Source organism: Dendrobates tinctorius, unplaced genomic scaffold, assembly GCF_039654945.1.
Source record: "Dendrobates tinctorius isolate UK_male_01 unplaced genomic scaffold, ASM3965494v1 ptg000039l, whole genome shotgun sequence".
NCBI classification, from domain to species: Eukaryota; Metazoa; Chordata; class Amphibia; order Anura; family Dendrobatidae; genus Dendrobates; species Dendrobates tinctorius.
The window spans coordinates 14,005,879-14,026,999 of NW_027361707.1; the positions used below are offsets into that span (position 1 = coordinate 14,005,879).

General features: G+C 42.4%; 1 protein-coding gene across 5 annotated transcripts in view; it reads left to right on the forward strand.

Annotated features, from left to right (window-relative positions):
- Window positions 1-14,921, forward strand: part of SLC2A9 (solute carrier family 2 member 9) — a 635,276-nt gene extending 620,355 nt beyond the window's left edge. For all 5 annotated transcript variants that reach the window (XM_073574480.1, XM_073574478.1, XM_073574481.1 and 2 more), the window contains one exon: window positions 14,407-14,921. In XM_073574480.1, the coding sequence (XP_073430581.1) occupies window positions 14,407-14,679 (273 nt within the window). In that variant the 3' untranslated portion in view covers window positions 14,680-14,921. The remainder of the gene's footprint in view (window positions 1-14,406) is intronic.
- Window positions 14,922-21,121: the final 6,200 nt, after the last annotated feature.

Here is a 21,121-nt window from a genome sequence, read left to right on the forward strand (position 1 = left end):
TCCCTCTATATTTTATAGCCAGAAAGGCTACGCAGACAGCTGCGGGCTAATTTTCATAGCCTAGGAAGGGGCCATGGATATTGACCCCCCTGGCTACAAATACCAACCCACAGCAGCCCCAGAAATGGCGCATCACTAAGATGTGCCAATTCCTGCACTTAGCCCCTCTTTTCCCACTGCCATGTAATGGTGGCATATGGGGAAATAAGGGGTTAATGTCACCTTGTTATTGGAAGGTGACATTAAGCCCGGTTAATAATGGAGAGGCGTCAATAAGACGTCTATCCATTATTAATCCTATAGTAGGAAAGGGTTAAAAAAGACAGCCAGAAAAAAGAATTTTAATGAAATAAAACACGACACGGTTTTTCATAATTTTTATTGTATGCCCAGATCCTAATGAAGCCATTGATCACTTGCAAAAAAATTAATTAAACCAACAACCTATACTTACCTTACCAATGCAGTCCCTCTTTGAAAACGAGTGTCCCACGATGATCTCCCCTATAGAGCAGTCACATCAGCAGATGTGACCGCTCTACACAGCCTCCAATGACACACTGACCGGAGATAACCCTCCCGCAGTGTATCATTGGAGTTCACTTTACGGAAGCACTGCTGCGTGAGAAAACTCCCACTCTGTAGTGCTGCTGTAAGTCACAGGTGAACTCCTGTGACCTCCTGGCAGAGTGATACAGTGTGGAGAGTTATCTCCATCACTGTATCGCTGGAGCCCTTGGAGAGTGATCGCATCAGTTGATTTGGCAGCTCTCCATGGGAGATCAACATGGGACCCTCATTATTAATGGATTGCGGCAGAAAAGTGAGTATAGTTTGGTTTATTATTTAATATTATTTACAGAAGACCAAGGCTTTGGGGAATTAGGTGAGTATGTACTCTATGTTATATGTTGTATGTTATGTGTATGTACTGTAAGTTATATGTTGTACAGTATGTTCTGTATGTCTTTTCTTTTTTAACATTCACCACATTAGCCGGATGATGGGAATACTACTTTCCCATCATCCGCTAATGCTGTCACTGTAGCGGGCATAGCCAGATGGGACAAGTAGTCCCATCAGATGATGGTGACACAGCCCGAACAGCCCGCACAGCCGGCACAGGCCCCGCTAGCCCCCGCACATGCCAGCACGGCCCGGCACAGCCCAGCACAGGCCGGGCACAGCCCAGCACAGCCGGCACAGGCCCTGCACAGCCCAGCACAGGCCCCACACAGCCCAGCACAGGCCCCGCACAGCCCGGCACAGGCCCCGCACAGGCCGGCATGGCCCGGCACAGGCCCCGCACAGGCCTCACAGCCGACACAGGCCCCGCACATCCCAGCACAGGCCCAGCACAGGCCGGCATGGCCCGCACAGGCCGGCACAGGCCTCACAGCCGACACAGGCCCCGCACAGGCCCCGCACAGCCTGGCACAGGCCCCGCACAGCATCGGCACAGGCCCCGCACAGCACCAGCAGAGCCCCGCACAGCCCTGGCAGAGGCTGGCACAGGCCGGCACAGCCCCGGCAGAGGCTGGTACAGCCCCGGCAGAAGCTGGCACAGCCCCGCATAGCCCCAGCAGAGTCTGGCACAGCCCCGGCAGAGGCCAGCACAGCCCCGGCAGAGGCCGGCACAGCCCTGCACAGCACCAGCAGTGGCCGGCACAGCCCTGCACAGGCCCGGCAGAGCCCCGCACAGGCCCGGTAGAGCCCCGCACAGACACGGCACACATACACAGCCCTACACACACAGCCCAGCAGACAGACCCCCGCACACATTCTCTGCAAACACATAGTCATAGCCTATGGCTTATAGGCTATAACTATGATGCTGCATGGCCAGCCAATCACAGTAATGCCACAACAAAGAAGGTAGCAGCTTTACTGTGATTGGCTAACACATGCTGGGCGGGAGATCAGAATATTGCGAGGCAAGTAGTGAAATTTACTCGCTAGGATACGAGTACCGCGAGTACCGCATTACTCGCCGAGTACCGAATCCTAACGAGTATACTCGCTCATCCCTAATCAACTCTCCCTGAACTGCTTCCAGAGGAAGAAATTATTTTTTTTATGGGGAGGGGAGCACCACTTCCTTTTTATGACTCAAGCATCAGAAAAGCCAAGATCATCTACCAGCCCCTATATCTATACTCCTTAAAACTGCCATTTTTCTTACTATTTTTAGATTGATCAAATCTCATAGGACAAGATTACACATTGGTGTACACCACCGGTAAATTGTGGATAAGGTTCAAAAGCAAAAAGGAATGTGTAATTAAAATTTTACTTTTATTTCATATGAATTTAAAAATATTTGCAATTCATATGGAATAAAAGTTAAATTTTGATTACACATTCCTTTTTTCTTTTCAACCTTATCTACCATTTTTCTTACGACTCCCCAATGTGTTTTGCTCAAAAATGTGTTAATAATGTCACAAATTTGCACTAATAATCCCGTTTTTAGGAAGTAGAAGCAAACACAATTTTACCTACATGTCCTTTTGTTTTGACCTTTTCAAAGCAGGAGGACACTGAATCTATACAATATATTAGTGAAAGGGTTGTTTCCGAAATGATTGCAACATTTAGAATCCAAATACTTCTATTATTTGTCATCGCATGCCATAGCTCAGAGAGTACACTTTGAGCCCTTGGCAATAAACATGGATGTCCTTCCATAACCTCCCGGTATCACTCATGACCCTTTGAACAAGTACAGTTTATTGGATATTTTTATTTGCCATAGAAAATGTTTGCAAAGCTCCTTCAGGCGCTGTCATATTAATTATTGTCTGGCCGTACCATGCTAATGACCTCCGTGATTACTTAATATTCTATGTTCTCTTCTTTTTGGAGGATTGTTGGGGTCAATCGGATCTTCATTCTCTGTGTTATTATCGGTTATTCTGAAGAACGCCGATCAATTTATCATATTTTGGAGCATTAGTACTAAAAACGGTCAGAACTCCAAAATATAGAGGCTGTAGTGCTGTGGGATACATACAAGCCTCAAATGGAACACAATGCCTAGTAATCGTGACATAACTTGCTAGGCAGGCTAGAAACAGTGTTAGGATTAAAGGAGTAGAATCAACATGGTAAATGGTTAAAATTTCAAATTGCTTGCAAAAGCAAGCAATTTTGTAATGTATTTGTTACAAAATCGTCTCTGTTCATAAGAGTTTTTAATCCTATAGATTTTGCCAGCGCTTCTGCAGTTAGTCAGAGGTGGCTGGTTTCCTAGGCAAGGAATGCAGTTGTTGTAAGGTCTTTGTTATAGACCTGGAAAGACTGCTTTGAAGGTGGCTGTTTTGCAGCTTCCCTGTCCCTGCTCGCCTCTGATGCTGCCAAACTCATAGCTGCCTCTGCTTGCAACAAGGAAAGCACACATCTATGTCATTCTTCCGGAGCACGCTGCCCCCTCAGAAAGGAAAAATTCGAGAGGCAGGGGAGCACTGCGCTCTTGAAGATTGAGCATGAGAAAACCCATTTAATGATTTGCGTTCAGTGTATTTCTTCGACATTCACATGTGTCATAACATGTTACGGTGCTTGAGATATGCTCAAATATATTGAGCATACATCACTTTTCCGACATCATTTTTGATATGAGCTGCGATTATTGTGAACATTGTGAATCATTGATATAAGTGAGGAAAGCAAAAATTGACAAACTAGGCGGGTTTCACACAGGGTAAGTCATTTGTATGATCTAATATGTGATACTCAAATATTGTCAATCTCAGAATGCAAATAAGCTCTCGACAGAAGAAAGAAAACTGTCACTTTAGTGTCATCTCTATGGTTGTCAGTGCTGGATTGCTATGACGCCGCCCGGTGGTCAGCGCTCATAGCAAGTCAGCAATTCTGCTACATACAGGTGATCTGATCATCGTCTGTATGTACCAGAGCCGATCAGGTTATGGCAGCTTCTAGTCCCATGGTGACTTTTGAAGCATGCCAAAAGTGAAAAAAAATTTTTTTTTTTAAATATTAAAGAAATAGAAAAAGTTTAAATCACCCCCCTTTCTAAACCATTAAAAATAAAAAAAATGTAAAAAATCGATGAAAAAAAAGGATTAACCCGATTGCTAAATGGCGTAGCGAGAAAAAAAGTCAAAACACCAGAATTACGTTTTTTTGGCTGCTGCGACATTGTATTACAATGCAATGACGGGACTATTAAAAGATCGTATCTGCAACGAAAAAGGGCAGGGTCTCTAAGGGGTTAAAAGTGTAAATGACATAAGGTCTTAGCATTTTTTATCAAAGAGTGCAAAAGCCATCCAACCACGTCAAGGTGTACCTAAACATGGAAACATGGATGGTCTCTGTATGTGAGCTAAGTACCTAACGGTCTTTACATCTACAACAATAGTGTGGTTGGTGTGCTCATTAGTCGCAGTGTGCTGACACATCGTGTATGTATGTGTCTGTATATTGGCCACATAGCGTATTTGGGAATGTGTACATTAATTTAATACTGAACTCTATATTTTTTTGTTGTAGACATATCGGGGTGCCCTCCAGGTCCCAGCACCTTTATTCACTCATCATTCCTAGACAATTTAATTTCAAGCTATGCCTGGTTTTATTTCCGATACCCCAGCTCAGATGAGGCCTGGTTTGGCACATGGAGAAATAGGACATTAGTGATAGTGACCATCCATATTAAGGAACACCTTGACGCGGTTGGATGGATTTTGCGCTCTTTGTTCAAAGATGCTAATTAAGTGGCTTACATTCCTAATGTTTACAGCGATATTGGAGCTCGTGTATTCATGAATCGCAGTATGCTGGCGCGTCGTGTTTGTATATGTCTGTATATCAGCCCTACATAGCATAGCACCCTCCCCCCATGCCAGTCTGCTCCATATATCTTCATTCTTTACAATTCAATGCTGCAAGCTTTTAGGAACATATTGTGCCGGTATTTCAGCCAGACTCGTACATGGAATTCATGGGGTCAAGCTATAGAAGTTCTGCTTGAGACTCCCACGCAAAAAATGATAATATTCAGCGAGGTAACAGAAGAGCTTATCTCACGACTATGCAGCACTTACAGAGTGATATGTAGCCCCTGGATTCCTCTTTCACTGACCCCATAAAGTATGATGCCAACAAAGTATGATGCCCCCAAACACAGTATGGTACCCCCACAGTGAATTCCTCCACAGTACCCTCCACACACAGTATAATGACCCTAGTGTAACCCACAGCAAAGTATGGTGACCCCAAAAGAGTATGATCCCCCAACCTTGACCACTAATATAGCCCTCTGCACAAGATGATGGCCCCCACACAGCCCTCCATACAGTATAATGGCCCCTACACAGTATGATGGTCCAAAAATAACCCTCCACACTGTATGATGGTATAATAGACTCCACACAGCCCTCCATACAGTATAATGGCCCCTACACAGTATGATGGTCCAAAAATAACCCTCCACACTGTATGATGGTATAATGGACTCCACACAGCCCTCCATACAGTATAATGGCCCCTACACAGTATGATGGTCCAAAAATAACCCTCCACACTGTATAATGGTATAATGGACTCCACACAGCCCTCCAAGCAGCATAATGGCCCCCATGTATCCTGTCACACAGAATGATGGACCTCACACAACCATACACATTGTATAATTATTTATGTACAGCAAAATGATCCACACTAGCCCTGCACAGTACAATGGCCCCCACATAGCCTTCCATATAGTATAATGGGACACACATAGCCCTCCATATAGTATAATAGCCCTACATAGCACTCCATATAGTATAATAGCCCTACATAGCACTACATATAGTATAATTACCCTAACATAACCATCCATATAGTATAAGGGGCCCCACATAACCTTCAATATAGTATAAGGGGCCCCATATACCCTTCAATATAGTATAATGCAACTTCTTCTCCCTCACCCCATGGCCCTACAAACAATATCATGCCCCCACAATGTACTCATTGTTTAAAATAACTCAAATACTCAGGATGCCAATAGAGTTGAAAGTGTGAAACTGTGTGGGGGGCGCACAATGCTGATACCAGGTCCCCTGACTCACGAGCCCCATAGCGGTTGCATGATCTGCCATTATTGGTGGTATGGAACTGATTGCAGCTCATTCCCATTAACTTAAATGTAGTGAACTGTAATACATCTCTACCTGGTAAACAATGAAGGGGAAGTGGCCATCCAATAAAGGATACACGGGTGCAGGAAGTTGAAACCCTATCAATATATTACTGGTATAACTTAAAACCAGTCCATCAATTTTCAATTTTTATGGCCTCTCTAAAAGTTATTCTATACATTTATGTATCATCACTTATCTACTGGACTGGTTGGGGTCTATCGAAATCCCTTCAGATCCCGAGAGTGGGGATCTAAAATTCACGTTTGAATGGCTAGTCATATGGCCATTCATTCTCTATTGGATTGCAGGCGATAGCTGAGGGTAAGATCAGGGACTTCCGCAGTCCCATAGTGAATAAATGGAGGAGTGGCGTGAATGCAGGATTACTGCGGATTCTTATGGGAATTTCAGAGCCATGTTTCTGGGGTCTGGTCCTAGCTGTTGGGCCCCCTCTGATCAGCAAGTTTACTTCTTTTCTATGGATTGTTGGCAATAACCCTTTTTTCCAATTCTACTTGTGACATAGAGTGTTTAGTAGTGCCATACACTGGTCATGAAACCCTCAGAAGACTTGCTATTTTTTCCTTTTTCGTTTTATTTTTGTGCAGAAGTTATAAAATGAAATGGCGCGAAATAAGTTGTTGTTGTTATTATTATTATTATTATTATTATGATGGATGGTCATAATGGCTTTTATTTGCCTGAGCAGATACATTGGTATATATAGAATTGGCTTGTAAAAAGAATTGCTTAGTTCTGTGTCATGCAGTTCTATTATAATGTTGACATCTGCTTGAAAATGTCACACCAATTCGATTCTACAAGGGCCCACAAAATAATATTTTTTGATGGATGGAGTTGCGTGCGCGGTTACTCTGCACCTCAAAATGTTGGAGGCCTAAAGGTTTTTTTAACTTTTGACATTTCTGTTATATTTTCATCATCTGGGACCATCATGAATTCGAGAACAGGGCTTCCTAGTCTCCTGGACCTCAGATATGTACTATTCACCAAACACAGTATAACATACCTCCCATCCGCTGTCATATTGAAGGACCTCACGTGCTGGCACCTTTGTTCAAAATATTGTGAGGGTTTTATCAATTGGAACCAATGAACAGACACCTATGAGTATTCAACAGATACATTTTATATTTCTATAATTTAGAGACCTATTTAACAATTATGGAAGTTTAGTGGAACTCTGAATAGTAGCTGCTTACAACCACTACTAGAGGGAGCTTGCAAATTGACTGTTAATAATCAATTAAAGGGGTTGTCCAGGGATTGTTGTTAAGCGCCTGCACACTGAGGATTCGTCGAGAGCGAGCAGGCAGGCCTGTGACTGTAAGTATGTTATTTGCATACATGTGCCGACTAGAGGTGCATGGCCTCTACCAATAGAAGTCTATTGCCGGACACGTCTAGTTGGAATGTGGCCGGAAGTATGCAAGTATGCACGTACTTGAAGCCACAAGACCGCCCGCTCCCGTCACAGGAGAATCCTCACTGCGTGCAAACTTTTATTAACTTGGTCCACACAATAATTCATATGAATCTGTCAGAACAGTTTGCAGCAGATCTCATGGAGTTTTCCTATCCTATAAAGTGATAGGACATTTTAATAATCCATCCCTATATGATAAATTGAAGTATAATCTCTGGCAGCTCCACTGATCCTGAAGGTGAAAAGAAAAAAAATATTGCTGTAGCCTTAGTTGTTTTTTTTTTTTACCAAAAAAAAGGAACCCCGGGCGCCTGGCCATGCAATGCTGCATTCCTCCATTCCAAGGATTTGTGAGAAACCAGACCCCCACCAATCTCATGCTATTACTTTCTAAGATGAGAAAACAACTTTAAAAGAATCTGACAAATGTGAAGATTTGAGGATTCCCTACAACTAGTTCCCAGCCTTTATGAAAAATATGTTTCTTTTCTGGGTCTTTTTAAGCTTACAGTTGTGGCCAAAAATATTGACACCCCTGCAATTCTGTCAGATAATACTCAGTTTCTTCCTGAAAATTATTGCAAACACAAATTCTTTGTTATTATTATCTTCATTTAATTTGTCTTAAATGAAAAAACACAAAAAGAATTGTCCTAAAGCCAAATTGGATATAATTCCACACCAAACATAAAAAAGAGGGTGGACAAAAGTATTGGCACTGTTCGAAAAATCATGTGATGCCTCTCTAATTTGTGTAATTAACAGCACCTATAACTTACCTGTGGCACCTAACAGGTGTGGGCAATAACTAAATCACACTTGCAGCCAGTTGACATGGATTAAAGTTGACTCAACCTCTGTCCTGTGTCCTTGTGTGTACCACATTGAGCATGGAGAAAAGAAAGAAGATCAAAGAACTGTCTGAGGACTTGAGAAACCAAATTGTGAGGAAGCATGAGCAATCTCAAGGCTACAAGTCCATCTCCAAAGACCTGAATGTTCCTGTGTCTACCGTGCGCAGTGTCATCAAGAAGTTTAAAGCCCATGGCACTGTGGCTAACCTCCCTAGATGTGGACAGAAAAGAAAAATTGACAAGAGATTTCAACACAAGATTGTGCGGATGTTGGATAAAGAACCTCGACTAACATCCAAACAAGTTCAAGCTGCCCTGCAGTCCGAGGGTACAACAGTGTCAACCCCGTACTATCCGTCGGCATCTGAATGAAAAGGGACTGTATGGTAGGAGACCCAGGAAGACCCCACTTCTTACCCCGAGACATAAAAAAGCCAGGCTGGAGTTTGCCAAAACTTACCTGAAAAAGCCTAAAACATTTTGGAAGAATGTTCTCTGGTCAGATGAGACAAAAGTAGAGCTTTTTGGGCAAAGGCATCAACATAGAGTTTACAGGAGAAAAAAAGAGGCATTCAAAGAAAAAAACATGGTCCCTACAGTCAAACATGGCGGAGGTTCCCTGATGTTTTGGGGTTGCTTTGCTGCCTCTGGCACTGGACTGCTTGACCATGTGCATGGCATAATGAAGTCTGAAGACTGCCAACAAATTTTGCAGCATAATGTAGGGCCCAGTGTGAGAAAGCTGGGTCTCCCTCAGAGGTCATGGGTCTTCCAGCAGGACAATGACCCAAAACACACTTCAAAAAGCACTAAAAAATGGTTTGAGAGAAAGCACTGGAGACTTCTAAGGTGGCCAGCAATGAGTCCAGACCTGAATCCCATAGAACACCTGTGGAGAGATCTAAAAATGGCAGTTTGGAGAAGGCACCCTTCAAATATCAGGGCCCTGGAGCAGTTTGCCAAAGAAGAATGGTCTAAAATTCCAGCAGAGCATTGTAAGAAACTCATTGATGGTTACCGGAAGCGGTTGGTCGCAGTTATTTTGGCTAAAGGATGTGCAACCAAGTATTAGGCTGAGGGTGCCAATACTTTTGTCTGGCCCATTTTTGGAGTTTTGTGTGAAATGATCAATGTTTTGCTTTTTGCTTCATTCTCTTTTGTGTTTTTTCATTTAAGACAAATTAAATGAAGATAATAATACCAAAGAATTTGTGATTGCAATCATTTTCAGGAAGAAATTGAGTATTATCTGACAAAATTGTGGGGGTGTCAATACTTTTGGCCACAACTGTATACATATGTAAAGAAGAAGACCAGGCTGTAGTTGCTGACAAGGCACCAGGTTCAGAACTGCTGGGGCCGGGCCTACTATTGCAAGGGGGAAGGAGATTTGACCTGTGTAGAAGAGGCGTGGTGAGACAGGGGAGGGTAAAAAGGTTAGTGTGGGAAGAGGGTTTTCGACCAGAGCGAGGTGTCAGTGAGGACCGGCGCTGAGCCACGAGTAGTGTTGAGCATTCCGATACCACAAGTATCGGGTATCGGCCGATACTTGCTGTATCGGAATTCCGATACCGACTTCCGATATTTTTTCAATATCGGAAGTCGGCATCGGAATCGGAAGTTCAAAGTTGATTGACAGCCGAAATGACGTCATCATGATGCGCGGTGTGTGCGCATCATGATGCGCCGTCTTTTCGGGCCTTCCGGGGGTCTCTGCCGGCCTGCCGGGGGGCTGTGCCGGCCTGCCGGGGGGCTGTGTGGACTGCCCGGGGTCTGTACCGGCCTGCCGGTGGTCTGTGCACCCTGTGGGGGTCTGTACCGGCCTGCCAGGGGGCTGTGCTGATGTCCGGAGGTCTGTGCAAGCATCGTCCGATGGGACTACAAGTCCCATCTGGCGATGCCTGCTACCATGACAGTGATTGACACATTAGCCAATGATGGGACAGTAGTAGTCCCATCATCCGGCTAATGTGTTAAATGTTAAAAAAAAAAAAAAAAAATACTACATACATACTACATACATACTACATGCATGCTACATACATACTACATGCTACATACATACCACATATATACTACATGCATGCTACATACATACTACATGCTACATACATACTACATATATACTACATGCATGCTACATACATACTACATGCTACATACATACTACATATATACTACATGCATGTTACATACATACTGCATGCTACATACATACTACATGCTACATACATACCACATATATACTACATACATACTACATGCATGCTACATGCTACATACATACCACATACATACCACATACATACTACATACATACTACATGCATGCTACATGCATGCTACATGCTACATACATAACACATATATACTACATGCATGCTACATACATACTACATGCTACATACATACCACATACATACTACATACATACTACATGCATGCTACATACATGCTACATACATACTACATATATACTACATGCATGCTACATACATACTGCATGCTACATACATACTACATACATACTACATACATACTACATGCATGCTACATACATACTACATACATACTACATGCTACATACATACCACATATATACTACATACATACTACATGCATGCTACATACAATACATACATAGACATACAGTACATATAACATAGAGTAACATACTTACCAATACTTGTCACATTGTTCCCCGAAGCCATTGTCTTTTACGGAATAAATATTAACATAACAAACCACAAAAATACTCACCCACGATCCGAAGCAGTCCACGAGTGTGTCCCATGACGATCTTGGGTAGAGAACTGCAGCATCAGCTGATGCTGCCGTTCTCTATGGGCTGCAGGAATCCAATGACGGAAGGTAGGTATCCTTCCGCACTGTATTCCTCTGCCACTTAAAAAAAAAGTCCCTAGTCTCACTTTATGCCATTGCTGCGTGGGAAATTCCCACACAGCAATGGCATAAAGTGAGACTAGGGACTTCTTTTTTTTTTAAGTGGCGGAGGAATACAGTGCGGAAGGATACCTACCTTCCGTCATTGGATTCCTGCAGCCCGTAGAGAACGGCAGCATCAGCTGATGCTGCAGTTCTCTACCCAAGATCGTCGTGGGACACACTCGTGGACTGCTTCGGATCGTGGGTGAGTATTTTTGTGGTTTGTTATGTTAATATTTATTCCGTAAAAGACAATGGCTTCAGGGAACAATGTGACAAGTATTGGTAAGTATGTTACTCTATGTTATATGTACTGTATGTCTATGTATGTATTGTATGAATGTATTGTATGTAGCATGTATGTAGTATGTATGTAGTATATATGTGGTATGTATGTAGCATGTAGTATGTATGTAGCATGCATGTAGTATGTATGTAGTATATATGTGGTATGTATGTAGCATGTAGTATGTATGTAGTATGTATGTAGCATGCATGTAGCATGCAGTATGTATGTAGCATGCATGTAGTATATATGTAGTATGTATGTAGCATGTAGTATGTAGTATGTATGTAGTATGTATGTGGTATGTATGTAGCATGTAGTATGTATGTAGCATGCATGTAGTATGTATGTGGTATGTATGTAGCATGTAGTATGTATGTAGCATGCATGTAGTATATATGTAGCATGTAGTATATATGTAGTATGCATGTTGCATGCATGTAGTATATATGTAGTATGTATGTTGCATGTAGTATATATGTAGTATGAATGTAGCATGTATGTAGTATGTAGTATGAATGTAGCATGTATGTAGTATGCATGTTGCATGTAGTATATATGTAGTATGTATGTTACATGTAGTATGCATGTTGTATGTATGTAGCATGTATGTAGCATGTAATTTTTTTTTACATTCAACACATTAGCCGGATGATGGGACTACTACTGTCCCATCATTGGCTAATGTGTCAATCACTGTCATGGTAGCAGGCATCGCCCGATGGGACTTGTAGTCCCATCAGACGATGCCTGCACAGACCCACGAAGCCTGCACAGACCACCGGCAGGCCGGCACAGCCCCCCGGAGCCTGCACAGACCACCGGCAGGCCGGCACAGCCCCCCGGCAGGCCGGCACAGCCCCCCGGAGCCTGCACAGCCCCCCGGCAGGCCGGCACAGCCCCCCGGCAGGCCGGCACAGCCCACCGGAGCCTGCACAGACCACCGGCAGGCCGGCACAGACCACCGGAGCCTGCACAGACCCCCTGGCAGGCCGGCACAGCCCCCCGAAAGGCCCGTACAGACCCCAGAGAGGCTGTACAAGGCAAAAACAGGGTTTTTCTTATTCCGATACCGGAAGTCCCATAGACTTGAATGGGACTTCCGGTATCGGAATCGGCGATACCGATACTTTTTTTTAAGATCGGCCGATCCATTCCGATCCGATACTTTGAAGTATCGGACGGTATCGCTCAACTCTAGCCACGAGTAAAGATAGGCCGATCGGCAGCTATAAAGTTCGGGTGCAGCAAGGACCCTCAGACTTCGTCGGGCGTGCGGAGGAGTGCACTCTGAGTGGAGGATTGCCGTTGACTACTCTTAGCTGTGCAGTAGCATAACGGACTATGGGCTCAGCGGGTCAGACCAGTGACCGCCCGGTGCCACCAGCCAGAAGAATTCAGCACCGGCCTCAGCCGGCAGCCAGCCACCCAATCCAGGAGAAGAGACAGGCACCCTAGTCACGCTAAGTGAAATTGATATACAGTATATAGACTGCCACCTTGAGTTGTTCTTCTCCACCCTGGGAGGAGGTCTACCCCTGTAAAAATTAAATCAGTAATTGTTTTCCCCTGTTAACCCTTGCTCTGTGCCTCTGTGTCGCTGCATCAAATTACCTGTGTTACACATATGAGAAAGGCAAATATAAAACCACCACCTTTACTCCAGAGCTGTAGGATTTTGAAGAGAGTCAAAAGACAAAACCCAGCATCAGGAATCTGACCCTCAAGATGCCATGGCTAGCCTTCTAAAAACATAAGGGTTCGGACATGTTAATGGTGGAAGGGTAGAAAAGATACAAATACCAATGTCCAAATAGACAGAAAAATGTAGCACATCCCACAAGGAACAGTCCAGCCTCAGAAATGAGTGTCACTGATAATGCTTCATTTTAGGCAGGGGGCAGGGGCTACGGTAGTAACCAAAGCAGTTCTCAAACGAAGAGTCATCAAAAAGGAAGTAGGAAAAGGAAAGAGAGAAAATCTGTTAGATAGTGTCATTAAGGAAGGCTAGGGAATTTTTAATTTAAGCATCTCTGAAAATAGTTTAGATTATGTAAATAAGGGTTTAGGATGAAAATTAATTTGGATTTCGGACCACCCATTTAAGGGGCTGTCCCTTGTCAGTGTGTCTTATTTGAACATATGAACATCATAAATGAAGCAGATATTCCTGTTGAGGAGCTCCTTTATGAGCCAAATTGGAGAGTAGTCCTACAGGTGAAAAGGTTCGCTAACCATGTTGTACAGGAATTGCGGCAATCAGCTGATTGCGTTTGGGACTCTAAACTGAAAGGACATCCTTTCAGAACTGATAGCTCAAATGCCTCTATAGATGCTTAGTTCTTTTCTCTGGTTATAGTACAAATATTATGTGCTGTATAATTACTTAAAGAGGCTTTCTGCTACTTTACCATTGATGAAATGTTTAGGATATGTCATCAATGTCTGATTGGTTGGGCCCTGACACCCCTGCCGATCAGCTGTTATTAGTGTTGGCGGCTGCGGCCGCTGGCCGGTAGTTCTCACTTGCGGAGCTGGCCGTCTTCTGATAGTGGCCGTTACAGGGTACTATACATGCCCCTCCTATTGATTTGAGATACAAATAACATTTACATAATTATAAAAAAAAATCTTCCGATACTTTTTCATATACTGCAATTCACATCCCTGGAAGGATTTTAATATCCATTTTGTTGACCTCTCTCCTTTGTCTTTACAGGATGGCTTGGGCAACTACTGTTTTCTGGTGTTTGCCACAATCTGCCTGGCAGGCGCCCTCTACCTCTACTTTGTGTTGCCAGAAACAAAGAACAAGACATTTAATGAAATCGATCAAGCATTTGCAAAGATTAATAAAATTTCTCAGTCTGTGAAGGAACTTGACAAGCTTCCGCCTGAAGAGAAGACGTTGGATCAGTTGGAGGACAATGACTTGCACACGCCTTGCAGTGACTGCAACAATCTCCAGCTGGAACATCTGGATCAGGCATAAAATGTGAGGAGCTGGTGGATATGAGGCGGATTCTAACTCCAGTCATCTGAACCAAGTCTGACTGATGCTTGTTGTAAGCAAAGTGGACCCCAAAAATGTCTGTCCACTGTACAGAGCCTTATAGTTACGATGTGACAACACCGACAAATATTGCATTATTTCAATGCACTTCTTCCTAGTGGATCTATCATCTGTTTTCAGAATAAAATCTGCATACATTATTAAATATATCTTAGATTTGATGAGTCTGGTGTACTTGCTTACTTTGGAATCCCATCTCAGAATGATAATATTAAAATTAGCATTTTATAAGTGCGAATTTAGTATGGAAGCATCCTTTTTATCATGAGTCCAAGTGTATTCAATCCCTGTCTTCACAGGCTGACTGACAGCTGCAGCTTGTTTAGGGCAGTGGGAGAACTCAGCAAGGAGGCGGGGTACTGAGGAGCTGTTAATCAAGCTAAGTAGGCAGATATTCAGGAGCAGGGAGGAGGGTTACTGGGGTAAATACAGTATGTGCAAATCTGTTTGAGACGAGTTGAATGCGCCTTGAATTGTTTGTTATTCACTTCTCGTGAATTCAGTGGTGGACACCAATTTGTTGGATCGTAAGTAGCAAATTTGCGAAAAAAAATTACTTCGCTGCCTGCTTGCCGTGGTGGTGCAGCCTCAAACGTCACAATATGAATTGTGATGTTCACAATGCATAAAGCCCATTCAGCACCTCGGACATCGCGTGTCATGATCTCATGCCGTCAAGAAGACAGGGGCAAAGTCAATGTTGGGGCTTCCTTTACCAAATAAAAAACTCAAAAGAAGATGTGAGAGAACTAGAGTTGAGCGATACCGTCCGATACTTCAAAGTATCGTATCGGATGGTATCGGCCGATCTTTAAAAAAAGTATCGGTATCGCCGATTCCGATACCGGAAGTCCCATTCAAGTCTATGGGACTTCCGGTATCGGAATAAGAAAAACCCTTTCCTGCCCTTGTACAGCCTCTCTGGGGTCTGTACGGGCCTTTCGGGGGGGCTGTGCCGGCCTGCCAGGGGGTCTGTGCAGGCTCCGGTGGTCTGTGCCGGCCTGCCGGTGGTCTGTGCAGGCTCCGGGGGGCTGTGCCGGCCTGCCGGGGGGCTGTGCCGGCCTGCCGGTGGTCTGTGCCGGCCTGCCGGTGGTCTGTGCAGGCTCCGGGGGTCTGTGCAGGCATCGTCCGATGGGACTACAAGTCCCATCGGGCGATGCCTGCTACCATGACAGTGATTGACACATTAGCCAATGATGGGACAGTAGTAGTCCCATCATCCGGCTAATGTGTTAAATGTAAAAAAAAAAAAAAAAATTACATGCTACATACATACAACATGCATACTACATACATGCTACATTCATACTACATACTACATACATGCTACATTCATACTACATAAATACTACATGCAACATACATACTACATACATACTGCATGCTACATACATACCATATACATACTACATGCATGGTACATACATACTACATGCATGCTACATACATACTACATGCTACATACATACTACATATATACTACATACATACTACATACATACTACATGCATGCTACATACATACTACATGCTACATATATACTACATACATACTACATACATACTACATGCATGCTACATGCATGCTACATACATACCACATACATAACACATATACTACATGCATGCTACATACATACTACATGCTACATACATACCATATACATACTACATGCATGCTACATACATACTACATGCATGCTACATACATACTACATGCTACATACATACTACATATATACTACATACATACTACATACATACTACATGCATGCTACATACATACTACATGCTACATATATACTACATACATACTACATACATACTACATGCATGCTACATGCATGCTACATACATACCACATACATAACACATATATACTACATGCATGCTACATACATACTACATGCTACATACATACCATATACATACTACATGCATGCTACATACATACTACATGCATGCTACATACATACTACATGCTACATACATACTACATATATACTACATGCATGCTACATACATACTACATGCTACATACATACTACATATATACTACATGCATGCTACATACTACATGCTACATACATACTACATATATACTACATGCATGCTACATACTACATGCTACATACATACTACATATATACTACATGCATGCTACATACATACTGCATGCTACATGCATGCTACATACATACTACATACATACTACATGCTACATACATACCACATATATACTACATACATATAATACATTCATACAATACATACATAGACATACAGTACATATAACATAGAGTAACATACTTACCAATACTTGTCACATTGTTCCCCGAAGCCATTGTCTTTTCCGGAATAAATATTAACATAACAAACCACAAAAATACTCACCCACGATCCGAAGCAGTCCACGAGTGTGTCCCACGACGATCTTGGGTAGAGAACTGCAGCATCAGCTGTTGCTGCCGTTCTCTACGGGCTGCAGGAATCCAATGACGGAAGGTAGGTATCCTTCCGCACTGTATTCCTCCGCCACTTAAAAAAAAAAAAAAGTCCCTAGTCTCACTTTATGCCATTGCTGTGTGGGAATTTCCCACGCAGCAATGGCATAAAGTGAGACTAGGGACTTTTTTTTTTTTAAGTGGCGGAGGAATACAGTGCAGAAGGATACCTACCTTCCGTCATTGGATTCCTGCTGCCCGTAGAGAACGGCAGCATCATCTGATGCTGCCGTTCTCTACCCAAGATCGTCGTGGGACACACTCGTGGACTGCTTCGGATCGTGGGTGAGTATTTTTGTGGTTTGTTATGTTAATATTTATTCCGGAAAAGACAATGGCTTCGGGGAACAATGTGACAAGTATTGGTAAGTATGTTACTCTATGTTATATGTACTGTATGTCTATGTATGTATTGTATGAATGTATTGTATGTATGTAGTATATATGTGGTATGTATGTAGCATGTAGTATGTATGTAGCATGCATGTAGCATGTAGTATGTATGTAGCATGTATGTAGTATGTATGTGGTATGTATGTAGCATGTAGTATGTATGTAGCATGCATGTAGTATATATGTAGTATGTATGTAGCATGTAGTATGTATGTAGTATGTATGTAGTATGTATGTGGTATGTATGTGGCATGTAGTATGTATGTAGCATGCATGTAGTATGTATGTAGCATGCATGTAGTATGTATGTAGTATGTATGTAGTATGTAGCATGTATGTAGTATGTATGTGGTATGTATGTAGCATGTAGTATGTATGTAGCATGCATGTAGTATATATGTAGTATGTAGTATGTATGTAGTATGTATGTGGTATGTATGTAGCATGTAGTATGTATGTAGCATGCATGTAGTATGTATGTAGCATGCATGTAGCATGCATGTAGTATGTATGTAGTATGTATGTAGCATGCAGTATGTATGTAGCATGTATGTAGTATGTATGTAGTATGTATGTAGCATGTATGTAGTATATATGTAGTATGTATGTAGTATGTATGTAGCATGCATGTAGTATGTATGTAGCATGTAGTATGTATGTAGCATGCATGTAGTATGTATGTGGTATGTATGTAGCATGTAGTATGTATGTAGCATGCATGTAGTATGTATGTAGCATGCATGTAGCATGCATGTAGTATGTATGTAGTATGTATGTAGCATGCAGTATGTATGTAGCATGTATGTAGTATGTATGTAGTATATATGTAGTATGTATGTAGTATATATGTAGTATATATGTAGTATGTATGTAGTATATATGTAGTATGTATGTAGTATGTATGTAGCATGTAGTATGTATGTAGCATGTAGTATGTATGTAGCATGCATGTAGTATGTATGTAGCATGCATGTAGCATGCATGTAGTATGTATGTAGTATGTATGTAGCATGCAGTATGTATGTAGCATGTATGTAGTATGTATGTAGTATGTATGTAGCATGTATGTAGTATATATGTAGTATGTATGTAGTATGTATGTAGCATGCATGTAGTATGTATGTAGCATGTAGTATGTATGTAGCATGCATGTAGTATGTATGTGGTATGTATGTAGCATGTAGTATGTATGTAGCATGCATGTAGTATGTATGTAGCATGCATGTAGCATGCATGTAGTATGTATGTAGTATGTATGTAGCATGCAGTATGTATGTAGCATGTATGTAGTATGTATGTAGTATATATGTAGTATGTATGTAGTATATATGTAGTATATATGTAGTATGTATGTAGTATATATGTAGTATGTATGTAGTATGTATGTAGCATGTAGTATGTATGTAGCATGTAGTATGTATGTAGCATGCATGTAGTATGTATGTAGCATGTATGTAGTATGTATGTAGCATGTAGTATGTATGTATGTAGTATATATGTAGTATGTATGTAGCATGTAGTATGTATGTAGCATGCATGTAGTATGTATGTAGTATTTTTTTTTTTTTTTTTTCCAACATTTAACACATTAGCCGGATGATGGGACTACTACTGTCCCATCATTGGCTAATGTGTCAATCACTGTCATGGTAGCAGGCATCGCCCGATGGGACTTGTAGTCCCATCGGACGATGCTTGCACAGACCCCCGGACATCAGCACAGCCCCCCGGCAGGCCGGCACAGCCCCCCGGCAGGCCGGTACAGACCCCCACAGGGTGCACAGACCACCGGCAGGCCGGCACAGCCCCCCGGCAGGCCGGTACAGACCCCCACAGGGTGCACAGACCACCGGCAGGCCGGCACAGCCCCCCGGCAGGCCGGTACAGACCCCGGGCAGTCCACACAGCCCCCCGGCAGGCCGGCACAGCCCCCCGGCAGGCCGGCAGAGACCCCCGGAAGGCCCGAAATGACGGCGCATCATGATGCGCACACACCGCGCATCATGATGACGTCAGTCTGTCAATCAACTTTGAACTTCCGATTCCGATGCCGAATTCCGATATTGAAAAAATATCGGAAGTCGGTATCGGAATTCCGATACAGCAAGTATCGGCCGATACCCGATACTTGCGGTATCGGAATGCTCAACACTAGAGAGAACGTGTGGAGCACCAGATGGCGAGCTAGGCGGCAGAACAGATCAGTATTTGCGTTGATCGGAAACTGTCAGACTCCATGGATGGAGCTTATGACTCTTGATATTAATAATGTTTAGTTTTATAGTGCCAACATATTCTGCAGCACTTTACAATTTTATAGGGGACTTGTACAGACAATAAAGACATTACAGAATAAGCATAACTCAGATATCAAAAGGAGTGAGGGCGCTGCTCGAAGGCTACAATCTATGACTGCTATTGAAAAGAAGAGCTGCTATATTAATATATTGGTCTCTGATATTTTTTGAGTAAAAGTCAGAAATGTATTTTTGTGCATTTTGCGTTGTTTGGTTATTATGCTTACTTTAACACAAAAATAAACAATTGCAATGGAAAACTAACTTTCTTCATTTAGTTACATAATAATTCTGCACACTAATAGTTGCTCAATAATTCTGCACACATAGATATTCTTATGAAGACAAAACCTCACATTTACTGTCTTAAATATTCAAGTTTCAAGTTTATTAACCTTTTTAATTGACCGACAGCCCTGGAGTTGTTTTTTTAATGGTATAACCTCTGCTCGCTGTCTGTCATCTGCTGCTTATCATCCTGCAACATTTTTTTAATGGTATAATCTCTGCTGACAATCATCTGCTGTTTATCATCCTGCAACATTTTTTAATAGTATAACCTCTGCTTGCTATCATCTGCTGCTTATCGTCCTGCAACTTGTTTTTAATGGTATATAACAGTGCCTGCTGAATCTTTGCTATAATTCATTTGTTGCATTGTACTCAATACTCACTGCTGTATATCCATGGTTGGGGTCACTAGAGATGTTATCTGGTGCAAGGTGTTATAACATATACAGTGGGGAAAAAAAGTATTTAGTCAGTCAGCAATAGTGCAAGTTCCACCACTTAAAAAGATGAGAGGCGTCTGTAATTTACATCATAGGTAGACCTCAACTATGGGAGACAAACTGAGAAAAAAAATCCAGAAAATCACATTGTCTGTTTTTTTTTTAATTTTATTTGCATATTATGGTGGGAAATAAGTATTTGGTCAGAAACAAGCAATCAAGATTTCTGGCTCTCACAGACCTGTAACTTCTTCTTTAAGAGTCTCCTCTTTCCTCCACTCATTACCTGTAGTAATGGCACCTGTTTAAACTTGTTATCAGTATAAAAAGACACCTGTGCACACCCTCAAACAGTCTGACTCCAAACTCCACTATGGTGAAGACCAAAGAGCTGTCAAAGGACACCAGAAACAAAATTGTAGCCCTGCACCAGGCTG